This window comes from Pezoporus wallicus, unplaced genomic scaffold (genome assembly GCF_028554395.1).
Source record: "Pezoporus wallicus isolate ANWC-B61680 ecotype Strahan unplaced genomic scaffold, APGP_CSIRO_Pwel_v1 contig_6566, whole genome shotgun sequence".
Classification (NCBI taxonomy): Eukaryota; Metazoa; Chordata; class Aves; order Psittaciformes; family Psittacidae; genus Pezoporus; species Pezoporus wallicus.
In genome coordinates this window covers 3,953,765-3,977,814 of record NW_026638763.1, presented here as the reverse complement: position 1 = coordinate 3,977,814, position 24,050 = coordinate 3,953,765, and the positions used below count along the sequence as shown (strand labels likewise).

The window sequence follows — 24,050 nt, the reverse complement described above, 5'->3', positions numbered from 1 at the left end:
GCATTTGGGAGAGAATCTTTGCTTGTTCTCCTCCCAGGGATTGGGAAAGGAATACTTTGGTTCCCCTTTTCTGCTGTTAACTCTTTCATGTGACCTTTCCTTAACTTTCATCAATTCCACTTTGAAATGGAAAACATTGCTTCCATAGGAAACATGGAAATGAGCTGAAATGAATTCCCATGGAAAGAGTCAGGATTGAACCCACCAGCAGACTCATCACCAAAGGGAGATGAGGAAAGCAGGGAAGGACCCAGTTCCAGGTTTCCATCTCCATGCTGGGAGATGCCACAGTTAGAGTACTGAAATTCCCCTGATTGCAACCACACGGAGCACACCAGTATCCCGCCATCCTGCCTGCTCCATCCTTCCCCCTGCTTCTAGGGAACTGAGTGCCCAAGACTTGCTAATTGTTTGGAATGGTTCGCTTGGAGAGGTTTCTGTGTGCTGTGGTTACTGCAGGATATAACCCACCATCAGGATGGCTGTAGGATCCCAGCCCCTCAAATGTGTACAATCCAACTTGTGCCTAAGAGCTCATCTCAGTCTCCCCTCTGAGGAGGGGTTTGGTTGTTCAGGGTAATTCTCAGAGAGAGGAAGAGATAAAGGAATGTCTCCAGTGTGCTGCTTCATAGGAAGCCTCTGCTGAGCTGATGAACGGAGATGGGTCACCCCCTGATGCTGCCCGTCCTCCTTCCATCAGGGAGCCCTGTTAGTCTGACTTCCCCTCAGCCAAAGCACATGGCACTCTGAGGCTCTCCAAAGCTCAGAAGGACCTAAAAGGGTGCAGGGGTGTTCATCTTTCTCCCCTTTCCTTGGTTTTAACATCAGCTTCTGCAGATGCACCCAAACTTGTGTTGATGTGGATAAAGGCTTTGGCTGTACTGCTTCTGGGTCTGAGTTCAGCAGGGTAGCACTCATCTTCAGTACTGGCCATGGAGATGCAGGTCCTGCCACCCTACAGGATGGGAAGATCCTCATCTCGAGCATTCCTAAGGGCTTGTGCTTCTGCTTCTACCTCCTGGGCTTGACAACTTGGACCCCATCCTTGCTCTCAGTCCTGAGCATGGCCTTTGGGGAAAGGGGGTTATTTCCAGTCTGTGGCGTTTCTTGTAGAAGCACAGCCTGGTTTGGGTTGGAAGGGACCATAAAGATCATACAGTTCCAACCCATGGGCCCGGGAACACCTTTCCACCTTCCTTACTCGGCTTGTCCCTCGGGTTTCTGGCTGGGTTGAGTAGAAAGCCCTGAAGTTAGGATGGTTCTTCTCCTAAAATGTGGTGCTTCCATAGTGCCCCCATCCCTGGGTGGGACAGCTCCATCTCTTCCCTTTGCTGGGACTCCCCTGGTTATCAGGACAACACCAGCCAGCTCCCATGCAGGTGGGGATGCAATGGGAATGCCTGTCCCCCTGCCTCAGTTTCCTTAGTCAGGAAGCAGCATGGCTGGTGCCCTGAGCCCTCCCCTGCTCCACAGAGCAGGATAAGCCTCATGAGTGGGGATGTAGATGCTGATGCTGGGCTTCCTGCACATGAAGCGCTGGCTGCCAGGGTAACATCGCAGGTACAGCGACATCCACAGATAGGGTGAGGAGAGGTGCCTCGTGCACTCCTGACTCAGAGCTGACATCCCCTGATCCCTCCCTCAGTGCTGAGGCTGGGAAGTCTCCTCCTCACCCTTCCCCTGCCCTTCCTCCTACAGAAACAAGGGGGGAAAAGTAGTAAAAATACATCTTCAGCGACTCCTGCCTCTGGATCGCGGCATCTCCCGGCTGCCGGCTTCTCCTTCCCTGCCTTTCATTTCCTGCTTCATTCCAGCTTCATGGAAATCTGAGCCGAGCACAATGATCCTGCAAGACTTTGTGTTCACTTTGCTGCTCCTGGCCGGCTTCCTGGGGGGGGAATCGTGGGCTCAGCGTGAAATCACCACCCGGGTCGCAAGCACTGAAGGTAAGTCCAGGCTGCTGCTTCCCTGTGTGCTTTATTCCTCTTGGGATCAGCAGAGAAGTCCGGTTGCTTGTTCCCCTCTTGGGCGGATGCCTCTGCTGCAGCCCACAGCTACGTTGGGACGTTGTGTTTGCTGAGGAGAGGGATCTGTAGCAAGTACCTACTTCTAATGCTTTTCAGGCTCTTTCTCCTTGGCTCTGCCTTGGGAGGTGTTGCCAGTAGCCATAGGATGTAGGAGAGGGAATAACATTGATACTGGTTTAGCTTTCTGGACTAGTTTTGGTTTGACATTGCTGTTTGGCTGTTAAGAAGTGTTTTCACTTTTGCTCTCTTCTAAAGGGGTATTTGTGCCAGGATGTGCCAGAAAATCCCTAGTTTCTCGTTGCATTCATTGCTATTGGGTTTATGACTTTGTAAGCTGCATCTGCATGTTATTTTATATAACCAGTATTGGTCTTGCAAAGACACTCTTTGAATGTAAATGGATAAACACGGAGAGGAAAGCTGTTAAATGCTTTCACAAAGTGATGCTTTAATATCTGGTTTACCCTTAATGCCAAAATGAGCAATCTCAGACATGTCTGTGCTTGCGTGGGGTTAGGATGTGAGTGCAGCCCCCTTAACACAGCCCAGGGAGGCAATACAGCAGGGCCACGATCCCAATCCTGCCTCTCCACTTCTTCCCAGACTGTCCTGTGGACCTGTTCTTCGTGCTGGACACCTCGGAGAGTGTTGCCCTTAGGGTGAAGCCCTTTGGGGACTTGGTTTCCCAAGTGAAAGATTTCACCAACCGGTTCATTGATAAGCTGACGAGCAGGTACGTCCCCCGGGGGTTTGGCCAGGATGCTCCAGTTTCTGAGCCTGGTGCTGGGTGGGATGCTGAGGCTGGCCATTTGTGGAGGGAGAGGGGAAAAGCAGGGATGTTAATGATGGGGGGGTAGATCTCTTCCCTCTCCCAGTCCACAGCCATCCCATTCTGGCCTTTAGCAGGGCTGCCTGCAGTCACCATCTGAAAAGAAACAGCTTCCTGCAGTGGCAGATATGGATGGTTATTCTGTAGTGCCAAAGTGATGCTGATCGCCGTGCCACTGGCTGCTCAGGCCCACCACAACCTGGGTGCTTGGTGGGGAGCAAGGCACTTCCTGGTGTTAAACCCAGCACTCAGATGCAGGCTGTGTCAGTGCACAGGACACACTGATCCATCAGAGCAACCTTCTGCAGGAGGCATAGAAGCCTTCCAGTATCTGAAGGGGCCTACAAGGATACTGACCCTTCATCAGGGGCTGTAGTGATAGGACAAGGGGTGATGGATTCAAACTGACAGAGGAGAAATTGAGATGAACTAAATGATCTTAAAGTTCTTTCCAACCTTAACCAATCTATGATGCTTTTGATTTTAACACACCCAGCAGTGGAAATCTCATCACAGTCCTGTGTGTGGTGTTTCCCTGTCTGGCTCAGCTTCTCCTGCTCAGATTCAGCCATTGCAGCCTGGTACCTCTTCAGGAAGCCTCTGTACCCAGCTATCCGACCTTTGGGCAGCCCTTTGCCCTTCCAAACAGACCTGCTCCTATGGTTCTGTGGCTGGGATTTGCATGTGAAGCACATCCCTGCTTGCAGGAGAGCAGGAGCCCTAGTAAAGCCCTGCAATGTTTGGCATGGTGGGCCAATGAAGATACAGTGGAGGTGATGGCAGGGTACAGATGAAGGTCCTAATAGCCCCTATGCTGGTGTATCCGGGCAGGTACTACCGCTGCGACCGCAACCTGGTGTGGAATGCTGGAGCACTGCACTACAGCGACGAGGTTGTGCTCATCAAGAGCCTCACCTCGATGCCCAGCGGCCAGAATGAGCTGAAGAACCGTGTCTCGGCTGTGAACTACATTGGGAAGGGCACCTACACGGACTGTGCCATCAAGCGGGGCATCGAGGAGCTGCTCATCGGGTAAGGCAGTGGATGATGCTGGTGGTGTGGCCATGGTGGATGGGCACTGGGAGCTCCTGTCCCTATCCCAGGATGGGATAGGAGGTCACCTAAGCACAGAATGGACATGGGGGTGACAGGTTCCTAGCACTCCTGCTTTCCTGGGGTGAGGGCATCCCTTGACCATAGTCTGCAGCGTGTCCAGAGGTGCCCAAGCCACTCTTCTCTGGCTGAATCAGTTAAAACTGGTGTTTTAAACCCTTGTAGTGGCTCCCATCACAAGGAGAATAAATACCTAATCGTGGTGACTGATGGACACCCCTTGGAAGGGTACAAGGAGCCTTGTGGAGGCCTGGATGATGCTGCCAATGAAGCCAAACATCTGGGAATCAAAGTGTTCTCCGTCGCCATCTCCCCCAACCACCTGGTAGGGACCATGCAGTAGTGATGCTCCCTGCAGGGGTTCCCAATGGGACCACAAAGACCCCAGTGTGACAAAGGATGCTCTGGGAGGGAAGGATGCAGGTCCCCTGTGGGGATGGATCCTGCATGGGTACCTGCAGGTGTCACTGTGCCCTCCCCATCATAGGACCAGCGGCTCAACATCATCGCCACAGACCATGCCTACCGACGCAACTTCACTGCCACCAGCCTGAAGCCAACGCGGGAGCTCGACGTGGAGGAGACCATCAACACCATCATCGATATGATTGTGAGCACCCAGCACCCCCTTCCCCAGCCCGTCCCTTCCCGTGGGGCTCACCCATCCCTCTCAAACCCCTTCTCTTTGCTCTCCTGTCTTGCAGAAGGTTAACACGGAGCAATCGGTGAGTGTACCTCCCCAGCCCTGTGCCTGAGCAGGTCCCCTGTGGGTCACCACAGCCAAACAGCGGCTCAGTGGCACAGCCCTCCCCTGCAGGCAGCCCTGGGTGCTGCTTGCTGTATCTATAATGCTGTTTTCTCCTCTTTGGGCAGTGCTGCTCCTTCGAGTGTCAGGTGAGTTTGGGCTTTTGAGACCCCCTGTCCCCTTCCCCTTGCATCCCCATAGCCCCAGGCTGTGCCTCTGTGGCTGGTCTAACCCACATCTCCCTTCCACAGCCTCCCCGAGGGCCTCCTGGACCTCCTGGTGATGCAGGCCATGAGGTGAGGGATTGACTGTGGCCAGGAGGTGGGATACTCAGACATCCATGGGGTCTTTGGTACCTTAGCACTGACCTATGGAGAGATAGATCATAGAACCATAGTATGGTTTGGGTTGCAAGAGAGCTTAAAGATCATCTAGCTCCACCCTGCTACCGCAGGCAGGAAAAGGACCTGCACCATGCTCCCATCATGGCATCATCTGCTCCTCACAACCATAGGGCATCACTGCTACTGCTCTCCTTGTTCTCCTTTCAACAGGTCATTCCTGGGGATGAGGAGCTAACTCTATTTCTGTCCTGTATTGCAGGGAGAAAGGGGCAAACCAGGTCTTCCTGGCCAGAAAGGAGTAGCTGGAGACCCAGTAAGTAAAGAACCAGCACTGGTGACTCTATTGGCCACTTCTGGCCTGACCACTTGGGCACATCCCGACCAGCTCCTACATCATCCTGTCTCCATGGTCACTGTCCAGTGTCTCCCTCCACAACCACCCTGCCAAGCAGTGGCCTCTGGTGGGCAGCAGGGTGGCCCCTCCTCTTGCCACAAGGCTTCATTGTTCCTCATCCAATATAGCCTGGAGGACACGTCTCTGACTCATGTGTGCCAGCCCTGGGGTGGACTCTGGGCTCCCTCTGACACAAGCACAGCAGTGTTACAGGGGAGCCTTTGGTAAATAGTAAGCTAATAGCATGAGGAAACTATTTCCCTTCTCCTCCCTTCCTTCTTTCATTAGGTACACTTATTTTAGGAGGTGTGTTTCTCCCACACACGTGAGTGGGCATTTACTCATCCCGTGCATTCCCAAGCTGGAAACCCTCATTGCCACGCCTTTTTCCTTCCCTTCATCCATGTGTGTCCCAGAGAACCCATTTCCCATCACCCTCAGCAAGGGCTGGAGATGGTGGAGGTGAAGGCAGCTCCTCTCTGCCCTCCGCAATGGTTCCATGTTTCCACGTAGGAAGACATGGGAGAGCCTCTGCTATGGTGATTGGGGTAACACTGGCCTGTGGTGATGATGTTTGCATCCCTAACACCATGTTTCTATTCTCTAGGGCAGGCCAGGGGACATGGGACCTGTTGGCTACCAAGGAATGAAGGTACACGGGGTTGCAGGGTCACAGGGGTGGTTCTAGATGGGCCACAGGCTTTGTGCTGCTTTCTCATCCTCCCGTTTTCTTCTCTCTTTCCATCTCCAGGGTGACAAAGGAAGTCGAGGAGAAAAGGTGAGGACAGCAAGGATGCTGAGGGAAGATCTGTGTCCCCTGCTTGGTTACCCCAGCTGCATGGTGTTGGGGTCTGCTGTGTGCTCGCACATCCATCCCTCGTGCCAGAAACAAGGATCCGAGTGGATCAGCCAGTTTGCAGCCAATGCAGCCTTAGAGATTAGACAAGCACCATGTAGTGGGCACAAGGCAGACACAGCAGGAAGGACTGGTGGTGCACCATCAGCCCATGCTGGCATGGGGACTGCAGCACAGTGAGGGGACAGATCTGCTCTGCACAGGGCCTGACATCTCTCTCCTTCCCTTTGCAGGGCTCGAGAGGAGCCAAAGGAGCCAAGGTCAGTCTCTGGTTTTGCACCATCTATTCCTTGTGGACGATGCCCCCAGGCATCAATCAGATGAAGACCCATGAAGGGTCTTCATAGAAACTGTTCTTCATTTCAGGGTGAGAAGGGCAGGCGTGGAATTGATGGCATCGATGGCATGAAGGTAAATCTCCAGGCTGGGGCACTTTGCTTAGCCTAAGGACCTTCCAAATCCATTGTGGGATCTGTGAATAAAGTGTCCCACATGGGGCAATGGGGTTCTAGTTCACCTTCAAGCCAGGGACACAGTTGGAATGTCTCTTTTGGGTATCTGGGAGGTATGGAATGGAGGGGGACAGGGGGGTATCTTCCCCTGATTGCACTGCTCATGGAGACTCCTTCATTGTCTGACAGGGTGAAGCTGGATACCCTGGGTTACCAGGCTGCAAAGGCTCACCTGGATTTGATGTATGTACTGTGGGTGCCCCTTGCATGAGAACAAACCATAGTGCATGGAGAGTGCATGGAAATGGGGAGATCCCCAAGAAAGGGACCTGTTGGGAGGTAGTTGCTGTGGTTGGAACTTGGCCTTGAACAATGCCAGGGATGGGGCAGCCACAGTTTCTCTGGGCATTGTGTTTCTCTAGTTTCCCTCCTTGTTTCTGTGCTCCCAGAATGCATAGATGCATCCAGATGCAAAGACACATCCATAGTGGTACCCATAATCAGTGCAGTCCATCCTCAGCAGCCCAACAACCAGCTTTGCTGCTGTTTCAACTTGAGCTGCTCAGGGTTTGAGCACCGTAGTCAACAGTGATACTTGCATAGCTCCACGAATACCATGCCATCCCTGTGTTGCTCCGGAGTCCACGTTCCCCTCCTGCTGGGGAGCTAAGAGCCAGGATGCTTGCTCCATGCCCAGTTCCTCACAGATAGTGATGCTGACTGCTGGGATGCTTGCTCCATGCCCAGTTCCCCACAGATAGTGATGCTGGATGCCAGGGTGCTTGCTCCATGCCCAGTTCCCCACAGATAGTGATGCTGGATGCCAGGATGCTTGCTCCATGACAGTTCCTCACAGATAGTGATGCTGACTGCTGGGATGCTTGCTCCATGTCCAGTTAGTTCCCTACAGATGGTGATGCTGGTTTTGTTCTCGGTGATGCTGGTTTTGTTCTCAGTGATGCTGCCTTTTTTCAACAGGGAGCTCAAGGCCCACCAGGACCGAAGGGAGATCCTGGTGCTTATGGACCCAAGGGAGGAAAGGTGAGCCACTCTGCCCATCCTCACATTGAAGGAAGGATGCTGGGAATCCCTCTCCTGCAAGGAGAGGTGGTGACTTACCCATTTCTGGCATCCTCGCCCATGGAGCAAGCCTATGGCCATCACCTTATGTGGTTCCCATAGTGCCCACAACACCCCTGAGATATTGGGGGGGTTGCTGTGAAAAGGTGGCTTGTGCTGGGCAGGTTGGGGAGGATCCGCTGGGAATGGGGGGCTTGGAGTACACCAAAGGCTCCTGATGGCCTTTGTGGGGGCCGAAATCCACTGCTGTGTGCTGTATGCTGGATGCAGTCCTAATTGTGCCTTGTGTCCTTGTGAAGGGAGAGCCTGGCGACGATGGAAAACCTGGCCGACAGGGAATTCCTGGCAGCCCTGGAGAGAAGGTGGGTGAAGCACCCATGCATGAGCATGGGTGCTCCATCCTTGTCTTTGGAGCAGAGCTTGTCCAAGGTAAAAGCTTCACCCCAAAACCTGATCACTGATCCTGATTGCTTGTGGCTTGCTCATACAGGGTGCTGTTGGGAACCGGGGTGAGCCTGGACCAGCAGGAGAAACAGGTGATGAGGTGAGCCCTCTGCCCACCATGCCCCCCATCCATGCATCTTGTCAGCCATTCCCACCACATATTGACCTCCCCTCTTGTTCTTCCATAGGGTGCTCCAGGCCCAGATGGTCCTACTGGAGAACGGGTAAGTGAGGACACCAGGCACCACATTGGATAAGGATGAGGAGGGCTGGGGATGAGTCCGCTCAGAGATGAGCAATGAGAGGAGAGTCCTGATTTGGTGTTCTTCCCATCCCTTTGCAGGGCAGCAATGGAGAAAGAGGAGCCCTGGGCTCACCGGGTGACCGTGGGCCAAGAGGAGAGCCGGTAACTGCATCCATGGGGCAGCTTTTCTGCTTACAAACAGGGTCACACTTCGTAGCCAGGGGCTGGAAATAGGTGGACAGTGGTGAACTCCACCAGCCTGTGAGGCAACAAGCAAGCTCGGTGCCTTTCCCTGCTAGCCAAGGGGAGAATCTGGTGGTGTCCCCCCAGCAATCACCCCTTTATGTTGGCAGCTCATCACCAAGAAGCCAAAACCCAGAGGAGAGCGTGCCCAGAGGGCAGACAGCAAACACCAGTTGATGGAGAGCAAGGAGGACAAGGTGTCCTCCGGGTGCTCTGCATGGGGTACCATTGGTGCGGATGCCACCGAGCAGTGTGTGCAGGAACACCCTTCCGTCCCATTTTTGGGTGGGAATCACTAGGGAAAGTATTTTTCCTGCTGTCAGGGCATGAGTCACTGAACACAAGCATGGGAGGGACAGGCAGCAGAGCACTCAGCAAGCCAGGACAAACATGTGGTGAGGGACCAAGGGGTTTGGGGCAGTGGGAGCCAGCAGTAGCATCCCAGGGGGTGTCCCAGTACCACCAGCACTGGTCTTGTGCCCGTTGCTGGCTCCAGGAAGGGGGTAAAGATCCACTTATGGCGTATTCCCCCTTCATGTTTAGCACTTGCTGCTCCCCATCGTGTGCGGGGCAGATGTGTGCAGGAGATGGAGCTCACCAGTGTCCTGGAGTTAAACTGTTCAGCAGATGATGGGCTGCTTCCTTCCAAGTTTCAGTCCAAGCACGAGGCTGTGTAACCTCGCCAGAAACGTCCTTCCCTGATGCTCAGGGCCCTTTGGAAGTTGTGTTTTGTATTTACTGTTTGGCTCTAGGCATCTGCAAGCTTCCAGCCTGCAAAGAACAGCTTTGGGGTCAATAAGCTTTAAGTCAGGTGCACTAAGGGAGTTCTTCCCTATGAGGGGGTGAGGTGCTGGCCAGAGAAGCTGCCCCATCCCTGTCAATGTCCAAGGCTCATGGTTGTGAGTTTAGATGGGGAAGGTGCCTGGAGCCAACCCAGGGTGCTGAGTGTTGGCGAAGGAGACGGGAGAGCATCAGCAGTGAGAGGTGGGAATGTCCCTCCCCATCTACCAGCTCATTCCTTTGGAAACTGCCTTAGCTCCAGAGGGACAGCAGAGTGGAGGAAGAGGAGGTGGAAGAAGGAGGATGCTAGACAGGAGTCTCTGCTGTGCATGGGGACAGCAGCACATGTATGCAGAATGCGTTTGGGAAGAGCCACTCTGTGGCTTTGGGATCCTCTCTGTGTATCTGCAGAAACTTTGCAAGATGGACCCCTGCACGGATTTGCTTTTCTGGCACAAAATAGGTTGAAACCTATCGCCTAGAGGGAAGCACTCCCACCCTCCAGGTCTTTCTCTTGGGGCTGTCTTCTTAGCTTGGAGCTGGCCACGCCAGCCTGTCTTTGCTCTCCCAATACCTCTGATAGTTTTCTCTCCCAATTCCTATCCCACATGTGCCATCAGTGCTGCATCCCTGCTCCCCATTACATGCAGAGCCCTTTGTACCCTATGCCTGTCCCTCTTTGAGTTCCTCATACCCTCTGTGTTCATTCTCAGGGAGAGCCTGGACCACCAGGCGATCAAGGGCGGGAAGGACCCCTTGGACCACCTGGAGACCAGGTAAGATCTTGGTTTAACCTTCTGGATCCCAAGTGGAAGTGGTTAGAGCCGTTGGGAAGAGTGGGGCCAGGGGCTTGACTGATGCCACCGCATCTTCCACACTGGGTAGCAAACCTAGTGGAAAGAGGCAGGGATTTCTTGGAGAAGTGGGGATATGGACAAGGCTGTAAGAATGGAGATGGAGCAACCTCCATGCCATTTCCCAATCCCATGGGAACTCATGCCAACGTGTCTGACAGATTTGGAAATGGGCAAGCACAAGCAGCAGTGATGCGCAAAATGTCACGTAGGTCAAGGGAGTCAATGGGACATCTTGTGTCAGTGAGGATAAGCCTGATGGGGGCCCAGCAGTGTCCCTGACACCCTTGGCATCTGCAGAGACATCTGTCCCAAAGCCAGCTCTCCTCAAGTCTGCTTGCTGCAAGGCCTGGCCCTCCTGCTCTGCTTGTCCTTGTGTGCCTCAAGGCGCAGGTCTTAGACCCCACGGGCTTTCTGGATTACCTCCAGCCTGAGGAAAGCATCCCATGCTTTCAGTTACAGGCTCTTTCTTCCCAAAGTCTGGGTCTGGAGGTGTTGCTGGGTTAATCCTCCATGGCAATATCACTGATTTGCAATGGCCAACAGGGTCTTTGCAACTAAACAAGCATCCTTGACAGCACCCTTGGACAGGGATCTGTGGGACAGCTTCTCTCCACACAACCAGAGTTGCGATGGAGCCCAAGAGACAGGGAAGTGACTGACACAAACGTTCCCACACTGGTGGAGCAGGACATCCATGAAGGTTGAAACATGGAGACCAGCGTGAGGATAAAGACAAGACAGATTTTGAACTCCTTTATGATCGACCAAGAGCCATGAAGGAGATGTGGAGCATGGGACAGCCACTGTTGCATTCATGTTATCCCCAGCATGGGCCATATGGGGACACTGTCACGGTGGAGGTGGCCCTGGTAGGAAGGATGTGTGTGTGTGAGGGACCAGTGCTTCAGGCAGACACCAGCAAAGGAAGGAGGGCTGGAGCTGCTCTCCACATGGTAGAGGCTCATCCTAGGTTCAAGGCAGAAGGACTGCACAGAAGATGCCAGACACAAGCCTGGGAGATGTGTGTGTGGAAGCATGGAGACTGGGATTGATCCTGCTTCCATCCAGCCTTCCCTTGAGGAAGTGGACAAAGGAGAAGGAGCAGTCTCCCTGATGTTCCTGAGCCTGTGGGACATGGTTATAACTTCCCCGGCACTGAACTTGGGACAAACTGCTGTCAAAGGAGGAAGCATTACAGAAGCATCTCCAATGCTTCCCCAGGCCAGGGACTTGCCCCAGTGCCTCCACTGCTCCAGGGGATTTCAAAAGCAGTTGCAAAGCAAGAGTTTTCTTTCCATCAGCTCCAAAAGAATGGTTTTGCTTGGCCAGATTAGAACTAAATGAGTAATCGGGCTTGGGCAAGTGCAGGGCTTTGGCAATCACGAGTGTGTTTCAAGCCATGTGATCTGCAAGCTCTGGCTCTCAGAGCCTATTTGTCTTGGCAAGGGGAAAGGGGTCCCACTAACCTGTGACTCTCCATCACCCTCTTTCCATCCAAGAGAAGCTAAAGGTCAGCATGATCCTCATGGGCAGGTTTGGTGGTCCCTCTCTCATCCTGGCCATGGTGCCCCATCCCTCACATGGTTCTTGTCACACCCAGAAAGGTAATGGACATGGAACTGCTTAAGATTCTTTGACCCCAAATCCTGCGTCTTCATGAACTCCTGCAGGGCCGTGAGGGAATTACACTATGTGAGCCAAGGGTGCTGTGGATCCAGCTTTGGCTGATGCGAGCAGTCATGAGGTCCTGTCCCTCCTTCTCAGCTCTCTCTCTTCTGGGCTTCTGTGCAGAAATAGGCTCACATGCCCTTGAACAGTTCAAGGCTCTGTACTGCGTAACATTAAGTCCTCTGTTACCCACATAGAATCCCAGCCTGGTTTGGGTTGGAATGGACCATAAAACTCATTCGGTTCCAACCCCCTGCCACAGGCAGGGACACCTTCCACTGCTCCGAGCCCCTGTGTCCAACCTGGCCTTTAACACTGCCAGGGGTGGGGCAGCCACCGCTGCAATGCTGAAGCCTGGGTACCACTGAGCAAGTGCTTCCAGGAGCCTGCATCCACATGGGAAGAGGATCATTACATGGTTGTTACCCACCATCGTTACCAATCTTCTGGCAAATAAACCCTTCAGAGGGCTGTTGGCACTAAGCAGAAGATGGAAGGGATGTCTGTGTCACTTTCAGAGTGACTTGCATCCCCAAGGACCATTCTCTGCCCTGGTGGCACCTCTGGCACAGCTGATGCGATGCCACCATGCAAACCAGCTGTGCTTCTGAAGCATCTCCCCATCTGCATTAACCCCATGTTAATCAACCTCAAATCCCCATTGCAAGATCTCTTTGTGTTTCCTCAGGGTGAGGCTGGACCCCCAGGACCCAAGGGCTATAGGGGAGATGATGGCCCCCGCGGCAATGAGGTGAGTGCTTCTTCATCACTGCATCTTCTGAGGGGAGGGAATGAAGAGAAGCCCAGGAGATGATGCCCATTAGGATTGTCCCTAAATCCCTGGGATCTTGGAAACTTGTATGTACAAACTCGGGTGCTAGCTTCCTGGCAGACATAATGGATCCTTAAGACCATGGCTGCCTTTATTCCCTGCTTGCCAAAAGCCATTTCATGGAGAGGGTATAACCACACCATGAGTTTCCCATCACAAAACCATCTGTGGGCTTTCCATTGCGCTTGTATAAGTAAAAACACCTCCCATGATGGGCTTGTGATGGTAGCTGGTTGCCGCAGAAGGCATCACCTTCCCAGCTCAAAGGATGGTGTGTGCACTGATTGACTGCTTCTTCTGCTCCTTCCAGGGTCCAAAGGGATTGCCTGGAGCACCTGGGCTGCCTGGAGACCCTGGCCTGATGGGAGAAAGGGTGAGTGGGATCTGCACAGAGGGGTTGCATGCCACGCTGGGAAGGATGTCCAACAGGACACACGGCATCATCCAGCTCAGGAAGTGAAGTAACTCTGTCCATACACAGAGGAGATGCCTGGAAAACTTGCAAGCAGCCTGCTTTGGAATATATGTCAAATCTGCAGGCTCCGAGAGTCATTCTCTGTTCCCAGCCCCAGTTGCTGAGAGGGACAGTGTCACTTGCCTCTCAGCGGCTGTGCAGATCACACACAGGCAAAGAGGCCTTTTTGCCTGCCTGGACCATGTCCAACCTACCAGTACCATATTTCCTGCCTATTTTGCTGGAGATAAATTGCCCAAGCTGCTGTGCTATCTAATGGATCTGCTTTTCATTATCTCACCTATTGCCCCCTTCTTTCCCAGGGGGAAGATGGCCCTCCTGGGAATGGCACAATTGGATTTACAGGAGCCCCAGTAAGTCTTTTTGTGCTGTTCTGAAGCTCTAAGCCCATTATTGCTGCTTGTCCCACCTAACATGCTTCCTTCCCTTCATCCCCAGGGGCAGCAAGGAGACAGAGGTGACCCTGGCATCAATGTAAGTGTGCTGCTTCCCCAACACCCAACAGAAACTTCTTTGGCTCCTTACAGCCTCTCCCTTTGATGAATGGTGAAATGGGCTTCCTGAAGCATCCTCCACCTCCAAAACTCTTTTTCTTCTGCCCACCTCTCCCTGCAGTGAATGCTTCTGATGGAAGTATCCTGCCTAGGTGAACACCTGAGGACAGCAGCTTGGGATGAGTGCTTTCAATGGAGCCAGAGTTTGGGGTTGATAGTGTCACCCAGGGATGACGCTATAACACTAAAAGACACCTAAGAAGCTCTTTCCCTCGATAGCACTGCAGTTGGGTGCTAGGGAGCTTATACTTTGCTCTCCATCCCTTTCCCAAGACATTTCTCTGCGTCACTGGATGCAGCATCACACTTTCCATGGTATAACAATAGTTCTCCATGCAAGAGTCTTGTCTGTGTTATTTTTCAGGGAACAAAAGGCTATGTCGGTCCTAAAGGTGATGAAGGAGAAGCTGGAGACCCTGGCAATGATGTGAGTAATGTGTATGAAGCTGAAGCCCTAACTCTTCCGGTTGGATACAGCAGCCTCAGATAATGTGTTAGGGGTTCAGCAGACCTGTGGAGGGGAAGGTGCAGCACTGACACACACAGATTGGTGGATTTTGGTCTTGTTTTCATTCCAGAACCCAAACCCTGGCCCCATGGGCATCAAGGGAGCGAAGGGCCACCGGGGACCAGAAGGCCGCCCAGTAAGTAAGGACCCTGGCAGGGTCTGCACCATGCGTGGGGCTGATGGGGCTCCCAACAGCAAGGTTCACCACAAACCTGCTCTTCAAACCTGCTACTACAGCCTGGTACAGAGGACTCTGAAATACCACGTTCATCCCAAAATCAGGGCAGAAAGTGCAGACACTTATGCTTTCATAAGCCAAGTGTCCTCATGTGATCATGTTCAATAAGGGCAAAGCAGTTTTTTGGAGGGACCATCCTGAAAGCATTTCAGTTCCTCTTGAGTCACCACTTGCTTGCATTGCTTCACATTGACCTGGAGGCTACAAGACAGGCAAGTGGAATCCATCCATCCGTCACCTGAGTGCTGTGGGGTCAATGTCAAGCCTTGGTGGGCATGGCACGTGTGGAAGTGGGTCTCCTTGCCCTTCACCCCAGTGCATCCCTAAGGCATCTTGCAAGCAAGCAGATGTACCTGCTCAAAGCCCAGTGGTCAGCAAGCGGGAAGCCAAAAAGACACTTCCAGCCTTTCTGTTCCTTAGCAAGGTATTAGCAGAGAAGGCCATAGATAGGAACTGGCAGCTCTTGTAACTGCTTTTTCTATTTGACAGGGACCAGCAGGACCTGTGGGACCTCCAGGACCAGATGTGAGTAGGATGGGATAGGGGTGCTGCTTGCTTTGATTGGTCTGTGCTTCCCCTGCCCCACACAATGGCTCCTGTGAGGGTGTTAGTGCTGGAGGAGCCTCATGCTGCTCCCCATTACCATCCCAGCAAGTGCTGGAGGAGCCTCATGCTGCTCCCCATTACCACCCCAGCAACTCTCACTGGTCAGATTGCCTTCATGCCAGCCCATCACTCATGTCCAGATCAGGACCTGTGCTTTGAGGGCGCAGAGCAGCAGATGGAGGTGGTGGGCAGCACTTGGGGGCTGCCTTCACTGTTATTACAAAAAATCTTCACCTCTGTTTGCAGGAATGTGAAATCTTGGACATAATCATGAAGATGTGCTGTGAGTATCCCCATACCACCCCTCCTACCCTGCTCAGGAGGTAGCGTACAGAAGGATGCTATGGGCATTTCTCCTCTTCCACCGGTTACTATTAAGTCAATGAGCTGAAGGAGGGGAGATCCCCAAAGAAGCAAATCTTTTGCACTTGGCTTTTCCTTCTCTTGACACAGTTTTTGTGTGGACCATTTTACAATGGGTTTTGATCATAAATAGCCAGGCCTGACTGTCCTCTTGGGAAGTCAAAGGTCTCTTCTCTGGTGTCCTGCCATGGGAAGCAGCAGTACACATGGTGCAAAGGGTTTCTGGCTAGTAACGAAGTGCTGGTGGACACAGGGTACATCGGGAGCCGAGTCTGAGCTCCATACTCCAGTGATTTACTTAATTCCTCCAGGATCAGCTTTGATTCTCATTTAAATATGAACGCATCAGTGTGTGCACAAACAGAGCTCTACTGCTCCGGGTTGGAGCATCCCAGTGTGAAACAGGGGAGAGGGATGGGTATTTCCAACAGAAAGGAAACCTCCCTGAGCTTCAGTTGTCCCAGTGAGGTTTCTTTGAGTTTGCAGAAACACAAAAAGCCTTGTGACTAGCATTTTAACGTTCTCTCTTTCTCTCCCCTCTCTTCCAGCTTGCTGTGGTGAGTGTTACTTTGCAAGGCTGCTCTGCAAGCATTTGCTAGCCCTTCTCCTTGCTTGCACCCCTTCTTTCCCCTTCTCCTTGCCTTCTGCCATGCAGACGGTGCTGAGAGCCCAGGAGGGAGGACAGAGCTTGAGCAAGGCAGGGGAGAGCAGCTCTTCCTGAGGAGGCTGCATGGATGCAGAAGCAGCATTCAGGGCACAACGGAATGTGCTGGGTGTGTTTTCTCTAATGCTGTCCCAGCAGGTTGTGTTTGCAGTTCAAAAGCTTGAAGGAAGAGCCAAGGGCTCATGATGCTCTTCAGCCTGAGAAAGAGGGGAGAACAAGCTGAGTTAGCCTCCTCCAGCACACCAGCATCATCTCTGTCCTCCTGGGCTGGGTGAATGAAAGGAGTAAAAAGGCTTTTACTGGGTTTTGGGACAATTATGGGGTGTTTGAAAGGTACTCACAGTGTGGAAATGCTACAGTGAAGTTAGTAAAGTGACACTCAAGTCTTCTTGCAGCTGTTTTGCTGCTTTCCCCCCCTGCTTTGCATGTAGATAACGCACACGCACTGGGTCAGGACTAACAGCAGCCATCAGCTCCTCGCTTTGGCACGGCTCCCTGGCAAAACACGCTGCTCACATAGAAAATACACATGAAAGAGGAGGTTAAGTCCTGTGCCCTGCTGCAGAGTGCACCTGCGGGCCCGTCGACCTCCTCTTCGTGTTGGACAGCTCGGAAAGCATTGGCCTGCAGAACTTCCAGATTGCCAAGGACTTCATCATCAAAGTCATCGACCGCCTGAGCAAGGATGAGCGTGTGAAGGTGAGGTTTCCATCACATGTATGGATGCACACTTGGGTGTGCTCGTGCTATCAAGCAGGAAAGTGGGATGTGCCTCCACTCCAAAGACTCTCTGCAAGGCTTAGCTTCAAGTGTACAACTGGGGTTGGGTCTTGGTTCTTGCCAGCTTCATGAAGCGATAGAGCTCAGTTTTTTGTCCCAAAATACAGTTGTTTCACTCGTCCTGGGCAAAGGGACTCTTCCTTCTGTGTGTGAGCTCTTCCCCTATGTCCCAGAGCAAATAGCTCATAAGGCATTTGCCTGATCAATTAGTCTCTTCCCAGTCCCATTGAGGATTTCTGGCTGGAGTAAGATAACACGTTGTGTATTACAACTCTGCTGGCTAACCCCCCAGGAACTCTTGTTTCCCCCCAGGCTTAGGGTTAGGTTATCAGTTAAGCACACTGCTAAAAAGGACCTTTTCAGCCCAAACCAGCAATATGGTCCCTTTCAGTCTGAAGAGGGACACAAATGCTTGCTCTTAACTCTTGCCTAGTAACCTACTGTGCATGGGAAACGCCATTTACCTCTGTGATTTGGCTGGGATGTTTGGGATCTAGTCTTAAGGTATAACCAGCCATACATATAATGTATATATAACCAGACACCAGGCACATGTGCTGCAAAGTCACAACATGCTGCTGCTGGATGCTTGTGTGGACATGCATGGGTCTCTTTGGCTGGAAAGGTAGAGCTGGGCACCAAAACCACTGTGTTGGAAGGAAAACAAGCTTTGAAGAAAGATCTATTCCAAGCCACCCACCATGGCCAATGGCTTGTGTCGGGATCACTGAGCCAGGAACCTGGGTTTGGGTCATGTTTTACCCATGTGCATCCACTCCTGTTGGAGAGGCAGCAGAGCCTGAAGGGCTTGAACTGAAGGGGTTCAGTACAAACCATCAACAGGATTCCTGAGCCTCCAGGACCCCCTGATGTATCTGACCAAAACTGGCATCTTTTTTTCCCCGAACAGTTTGAACCTGGAGAGTCCCGTGTGGGTGTTGTGCAGTACAGCCATGACAACACACAGGAGCTGGTGGCCATGGGAGATGCCAACATAGACAACATCGGTGCACTCAAACAGTGAGTCTGTGAGGTCTTGGCACATCATGCAAGGACCAGACCCAAGGACACCTATTTCCTTCCCATCCTCCATCTCCAGGCCATCAGCTCCTACAACTGCAAGGATGTTGTATGTTCTCTAGTTGAAAGTAGCAGTTGCAGGTGGTGCTGAGGCCAAGAGCTTGCCGGTTTTCCACCCAAAGTCCCATGCAGGGACCACGTGCAGGCTCACTGGTGTCTATGCTTGCAGGGCAATCAAGAACCTGAACTGGATAGCAGGGGGTACCTACACTGGCGAAGCTCTGCAGTTCACTAGGGATAACCTGCTGCGGAGATTCACCTCGGACAAGCGTGTTGCCATTGTCATCACAGACGGGCGCTCTGACACGCTGCGGGACCCTACTCCACTCAATTCCCTGTGCGATGTCACCCCAGTAAGTGCAAAGGGACCTGCTATGCAGCACTGGGCATTAGAGGAAGCTCTCAGGCACTCTCCATGTCTTTGCTACCCAAGGGCCTGTAGGGACAGGACAAAGGGAATGGCTTTAACCTGCCAGAGCAGGGGTGATTGAGATGAGCTCTTAGGCAGAAGCTTTTCCCTGTGAGGGTGCCCAGAGAAGCTGTGGCTGCCCCATCCCTGGCAGTGTTCAAGGTCCCTTCCAACCCAAACCAGACTGTGATTCTATGATGAGATGATGGACTCTTATCTTCCTGCAGGTGGTTTCCCTTGGGATTGGTGACATTTTCCGGAACCCTCCGAATCCCGATCACCTCAATGACATTGCCTGCTTAAGCAGACCAACCAGGCCAGGACTGTCCATTCAAAGGGACAACTACGCCGAGCTCTTGGATGACACCTTCTTGCAGAACATCACCTCGTACGTCTGCCAAGGTGAATCAAAGATTGGCTGTGGAGGTAGTGAGGATTGCCTCAGCCTAAAGGGGAGGGATGCAGGCTGCCCTGCCTTGCGTTCCCCAGTGATGCTCTTCAGCACTCATTGTGGGAAGAGAATAGCTTTCAAGGCTTAATTCAATAAGGAGTGAGGACATCTCGTGTCTTGGGACACTTTGCAGCTGGGGGCAGCTCCTCTCCTGCTGCAAGGCATCTCCATCCACAGCCTTTCTCTGTGCCCCTTTAGCCTTTTCACAGCACCTTCCACAGTGTAGCTGTGAATGAAGTGATTGTCCCTCCCATGGCTCTGTGGGAAGCTGTAGGAGAAGAGGTTTTCCAGGGCAAGGTGGTGAAAATTACTCTTTCCCATTTCCTTTAACAGAGAAAAAGTGTCCGGACTATACCTGCCCGAGTGAGTATTGACTCTTTGTTCAACATGCAAGGGTTGTGGGTGCTATGAAGGGCAGGAATGGGAGCTTGTGTTTGTGGGAATGCCTATCTTGGATACCTCTTGAAACAGGGAGGCTCCTGGGCTGGAGAAGGGAGCCAAAACCAAACCCAAAAAAAGCACATGGGGGAAAAGCCTAGATAGTTGTTTTTCTGGCACCTCAAACCTGAGGAGAGGAGGCTGTGCCATGTTTTAACCTTCATTTCAGCTGAGGCAGGTAATGAGATCAACTGCTGTTAGTGGTGGGAGCATGAGACAAAGTCAGCACTGAGGCAGGGGTACCTGGGAAAGGTGCAAGAAAAGCGAGAAAGGAGAGAAATTTGGTGGGATACATCTCCTAGAAAGAAATGTATACAATCCTTAGACTCATCATGGGAAAAAACCCAGCCAAGGGAGATGAAGTGGGTTTCTCAGCCATGCAAGAACATGTATTGAATCAACAAGAGCCACTAGATGATCTAACCCAGATAAGAACCTGGGAATGCAGTAAATAAGGAATAAAAAGGTAAAAGGACAAGCACGGGACAGCACTGGGATAGGGCAAACCAAGCTAGCAAACACCCAGAGAGCAGGGATTCCTCAGGAAGCTTCCCATGGAAGAAGCAGGAGAAGCCCAGCATTAACAAGGCTTTCCCCTTGCAGTCACCTTCTCTGGGCTGGCAGACATCACTCTGCTGGTGGACAGCTCCACCAGCGTCGGGAGCAAGAACTTTGAGACCACTAAGAAGTTTGTGAAGCGGCTGGCAGAGCGGTTCCTGGAGGCTGGAAAGCCTGCTGATGACTCCGTGCGTGTCTCTGTGGTCCAGTACAGTGGCCGGAACCAACAGAAGGTGGAAGCTCAGTTCCAGCACAACTACACGGTCATCGCCAAAGCCATTGACAACATGGAGTTCATCAATGACGCCACGGACGTCAATGCTGCCCTGCGGTACGTGACGGGGCTGTACCAGCGCTCCTCCCGTGCCGCAGCCAAGAAGAGGGTGCTGGTGTTCTCTGATGGCAACTCTCAAGGCATCACGGCCAGGGCCATTGAAAGGGCTGTGCAGGAAGCTCAGCAGGCTGGCATTGAGATCTATGTGCTGGCGGTGGGCAGCCAAGCCAACGAGCCCAACATCCGGGTCCTGGTCACGGGGAAGAGCGCGGATTACGATGTGGTCTATGGGGAGCGCCACCTTTTCCGTGTGCCCGACTACTCCTCTTTGCTGCGGGGGGTCTTCTACCAAACTGTGTCCAGGAAAATAGCTGTTGACTGAGCATGCGGGTGGGTTTCTTGCCAAGGCCATTGCCTGCTTCTGTCTCACCAAAAAATGAAAGCAAACAACCAAAGAAAAAACCCCAAATCCAGTATATTTGACAACTTCAGGAATTCGTGTCTATGCAGATGGCTATAGGGCCACAGCCTGGCTGTGCACAGTTCCCTGCTTTCTCCCCCTGCTTCATCATCTTCACTTCTACTCTCTTAGCCTCAGACCTCCCTTCCTGCCAATGGCTGCCTCCCCCTCTCCCCACAATGGGCAAACACAAGCACACCTAGCAATAAAACACTAGAGCACCAGTAGCAACCTCATCCCACTGGTTTTTGGCCACAAAAAAAGAGAATTGGGATGAGGAATTTTGTAGCATTAAGAACTAATCTGGTCTCATAAGGCTGATGATGCTCTTTACAGATACAGGGGTTCTGTTTATTTGCTTCTTTCTTTCACCGGCTGAGCACTTGCCCAGCTCACAATGGCCAGAACCTAATGCTGTGCTTCAAGTGGAATGTTCAACACTTCAGCAGACTTTGAGAGGGGATTTTTGTCATGGCTGGCAAGTTTGATTCATATCCCCCGTACTTGGTGGGGAGGGCTAGATTGTATTAGTCAGACTGTGGGTGGAAGCCTCTCTGGCCTCCATGAAATGAGGCACTGAGTTCTCAAACTGAGGTAGAGGTGGGTGGTGGAGCATCCCTCAGCACTGACATTCCCATTCAGAGCAGGGAGGCTGGATGCTGACCAAAGGAAAGCTGGACATCAGCCACTGGGGAGGGGGGAAAACCTACAAGAAGCTATGTAACTGCACTCCTTCACTAACTGATCTCAAGGTCCTACAGTGGAACCAGGAACCTCATGAATAATCTGACGACTTGCGTTATGGTCCAAGGTCCAAGATTCTGGAAAACCTCTCTGAGCCCAGTTAGTGGGATTTTGTAATTATTTTATTTTTGCAAAAGTGTCTAATTCCCAGGTTTCTACAGGACCATCCAGGAGTCAGGCACCTAGGGAAACCCACTAACTGTACTAGATATTGAATGAGAGCCTCATCCGCAACCCAGCCAAGGGAAAGGCTGCTGTTATCTGCCAGGGTCTTTGACTCCAACCCTACAGGTATACTGACAAAGGTGCTATCACTGCCTGGGTGATGTGGGCCCCTGGTGTTTACACAGTTGTTTCCAGGACCACGCTGAAGATGTGGTTTGTCTGGGTGAGATGTTGTTTCAGCGCTTCCATTGGTGCTCTTGCTATGAATCCATGTGCTTCTGAGACAGCAACAGTGACTGCCAGGTATCAGCATCCCAAAGTCTTCACTTTGTATCCCAAGCCCCATTGTATGGGTTAGTTTTATGTTATGCCTGTGTTTTACTAAAATGGTCCACTTTGGAAATTTGTCAAATAAATTGTTTTCCACTACCCCTTTGGAAGTTTGTCCGACTTTTAATTGCCAGGGTTCTGACTGTTCCAAAAGCCACTCTAAAATACAACTTATTGCGATCTGCAGGGATTCCAGCAGAACTTCTCCCATAGTACTGTAAGGGATAGAACAAGATAGAACAAGTGCTTTTGCATCGCAAATATGCCTATTATCAAATGCCCTGATTTGAGAAATACACTGTGAATTCTCTGCATCTGTTAAATAGTGTGTAATGAATTGATGAGAAGAGCACTGAACTCTCAAAGAATGGGAAATTACTTGCAGAGCTTCTGTTTGCCTCCATACATACATACATAGGTATTGTTTCCAGAAGACCATGTGCAGAGGGAGGGTTAGTGAGCATCAGGTGAAGAGGTAAGCTGCATTTGCTTTCTACTTATGTTCAGCATCTCTCTTTAATACTTTATTTCTCAAGCACATGAGGATGCTGCTCTGCAGAGAGAGCTCGTGATGGAGATGTCAAACATCCCTTGGTCTAGAGGAAGGTGTCCTTGCCCATGGGAGCTATATGGTCTTTAAGGTCCCTTCCAAATTTAACCATTCCTCTATGGTCTTTACCCATTCTAGTATTCCATGATGCAACTTGGCCAAGCTCAGTGCTCCCCAAACATTCAGTTTACATCCTAAGACAGCTCTGAAAGGTGCCTGTTTTGGGGGAAGCTCCCAGGCCAAACTGCCACTGTCAATGCATACAAAGTCACTCGTTCCCCAGACAGAAACCCACATTCATGTCCTGTTTCTGTAACATGTCTCATGTCCTCCTTTTAGTCATGTTGTCTCCTGGGCCAAGCATCTCAGTTAAGGCTCCGTGGCCATCCCGCATCCCTGGGAACACCTCACTCACAGATGGAAAGTTTGAGGAGCACCTCTGTGGGGGCCTGCAGTTTATATCCCATCATACACTCCTGTCACGAGGAAAAACTGTCCTCATCTCTGCCCTCATAAAGATGGTTATTGTTACAGCTCATGAAATAGTTCTTCATGGCCTGCCACAGTCCAAGGCATGAATCATCCATCAGGGAAAGGAACATGACATGGACAAGCCCCTGGGTTACACAGAGCAGTAAGGGCTGCCCAGCCAGTGGGATGCAATGCTGTCAGCAAGGCAAGGGTCAGAAAAGGAGGCTGTGTGAACCCCCTCCCCCCCCCCCTTCCCAGCTAGGCCACGTCAAATGCAGATATAGAAAAGACACCCAGGGCTGGTTTACAGCTTTTCAGCTAAAAAACCAAGAAACCAAGCGGCAGAAGGGCTTTTTACTGCTTCCTTTCACCCCCCCCCCCCCCCCCCCGCAACCATTCCCTTGCTCTTTCCCTTTATTGAAAGAGGAAGAAAATCCCAAACCACCACAAATGTCAGTTCTCAAACCTCAGTTCTGGAGTGTTTGTTGTTTTTACCATGAGGAAAATCCAAATATTTCCTTTAAAATCCAGTTTATCCAGAAGAAAGGGTTTTAAACAGAGCCTGGTGTCAAGCAGTGTCCAAAGCTATGTGTTCAGGCGTGTTGCCTTGCCTCTAACCACTTCTTTGCAGGCAGGATAACAGGAGCCTTTGTCAGGTATTTGGGCCAAATATGCTGGACTCTTTGTCTTCCATTTCTGGTTATATTTCAGTCTCGACTCTTCTGCTTCCATTACAGGGAAGGTCAAAAATGCCTCTGCCTGCAGGCCTGCGTTGTTAAACTTCAGATGTTCTCCAGATGTTCAGCAAGGGGGGTTTTACGTAACGACAGAATTTGGGCCACATTCCTCTGTTTTCCTCTGACTAAGTGCTCCTCATTTGAGGCAACACTGATTCACAGCCCTTCACGGGAAGGTAATGGCTTGGAAAGGAGGGAATGGCTGAGACCGTTACCAATGTAGTAGGACTCCTAGGATGCGTACCCTACAAGCAGCGCAACAAGCTATGACAGTAATGTGAGACTGC

General features: G+C 51.8%; 1 protein-coding gene across 1 annotated transcript; it reads left to right on the top strand.

Annotated features, from left to right (window-relative positions):
* The first annotated feature begins 1,662 nt into the window (after positions 1–1,662).
* COL6A1 (collagen type VI alpha 1 chain) lies at positions 1,663–20,860 on the top strand. The gene is made up of 35 exons (XM_057412366.1): positions 1,663–1,946; positions 2,631–2,760; positions 3,688–3,888; positions 4,135–4,294; positions 4,457–4,579; positions 4,674–4,694; positions 4,843–4,863; positions 4,966–5,010; positions 5,318–5,371; positions 6,060–6,104; positions 6,204–6,230; positions 6,542–6,568; positions 6,675–6,719; positions 6,950–7,003; positions 7,739–7,801; positions 8,140–8,202; positions 8,331–8,384; positions 8,473–8,508; positions 8,628–8,690; positions 10,265–10,327; positions 12,765–12,827; positions 13,219–13,281; positions 13,686–13,736; positions 13,822–13,857; positions 14,302–14,364; positions 14,516–14,581; positions 15,173–15,208; positions 15,536–15,572; positions 16,201–16,209; positions 16,882–17,015; positions 18,007–18,116; positions 18,346–18,529; positions 18,813–18,987; positions 19,370–19,399; positions 20,078–20,860. The coding sequence occupies exons 1-35, from the start codon at positions 1,841–1,843 to the stop codon at positions 20,686–20,688; spliced, it is 3,069 nt and encodes a 1,022-aa protein (XP_057268349.1). The 5' UTR covers positions 1,663–1,840; the 3' UTR covers positions 20,689–20,860.
* The last annotated feature ends 3,190 nt before the right edge of the window (positions 20,861–24,050 follow it).

Coding starts and splice junctions, on each gene's coding strand:
- COL6A1 (XM_057412366.1), top strand. CDS start 1,841: ATGATCCTGCAAGACTTTGTGTTCACTTTGCTGCTCCTGGCCGGCTTC. Junction 14,582..15,172: donor GGGGACCAGAAGGCCGCCCA/GTAAGTAAGGAC, acceptor TCTATTTGACAG/GGACCAGCAGGACCTGTGGG. Junction 18,988..19,369: donor CACCTCGTACGTCTGCCAAG/GTGAATCAAAGA, acceptor TTCCTTTAACAG/AGAAAAAGTGTCCGGACTAT.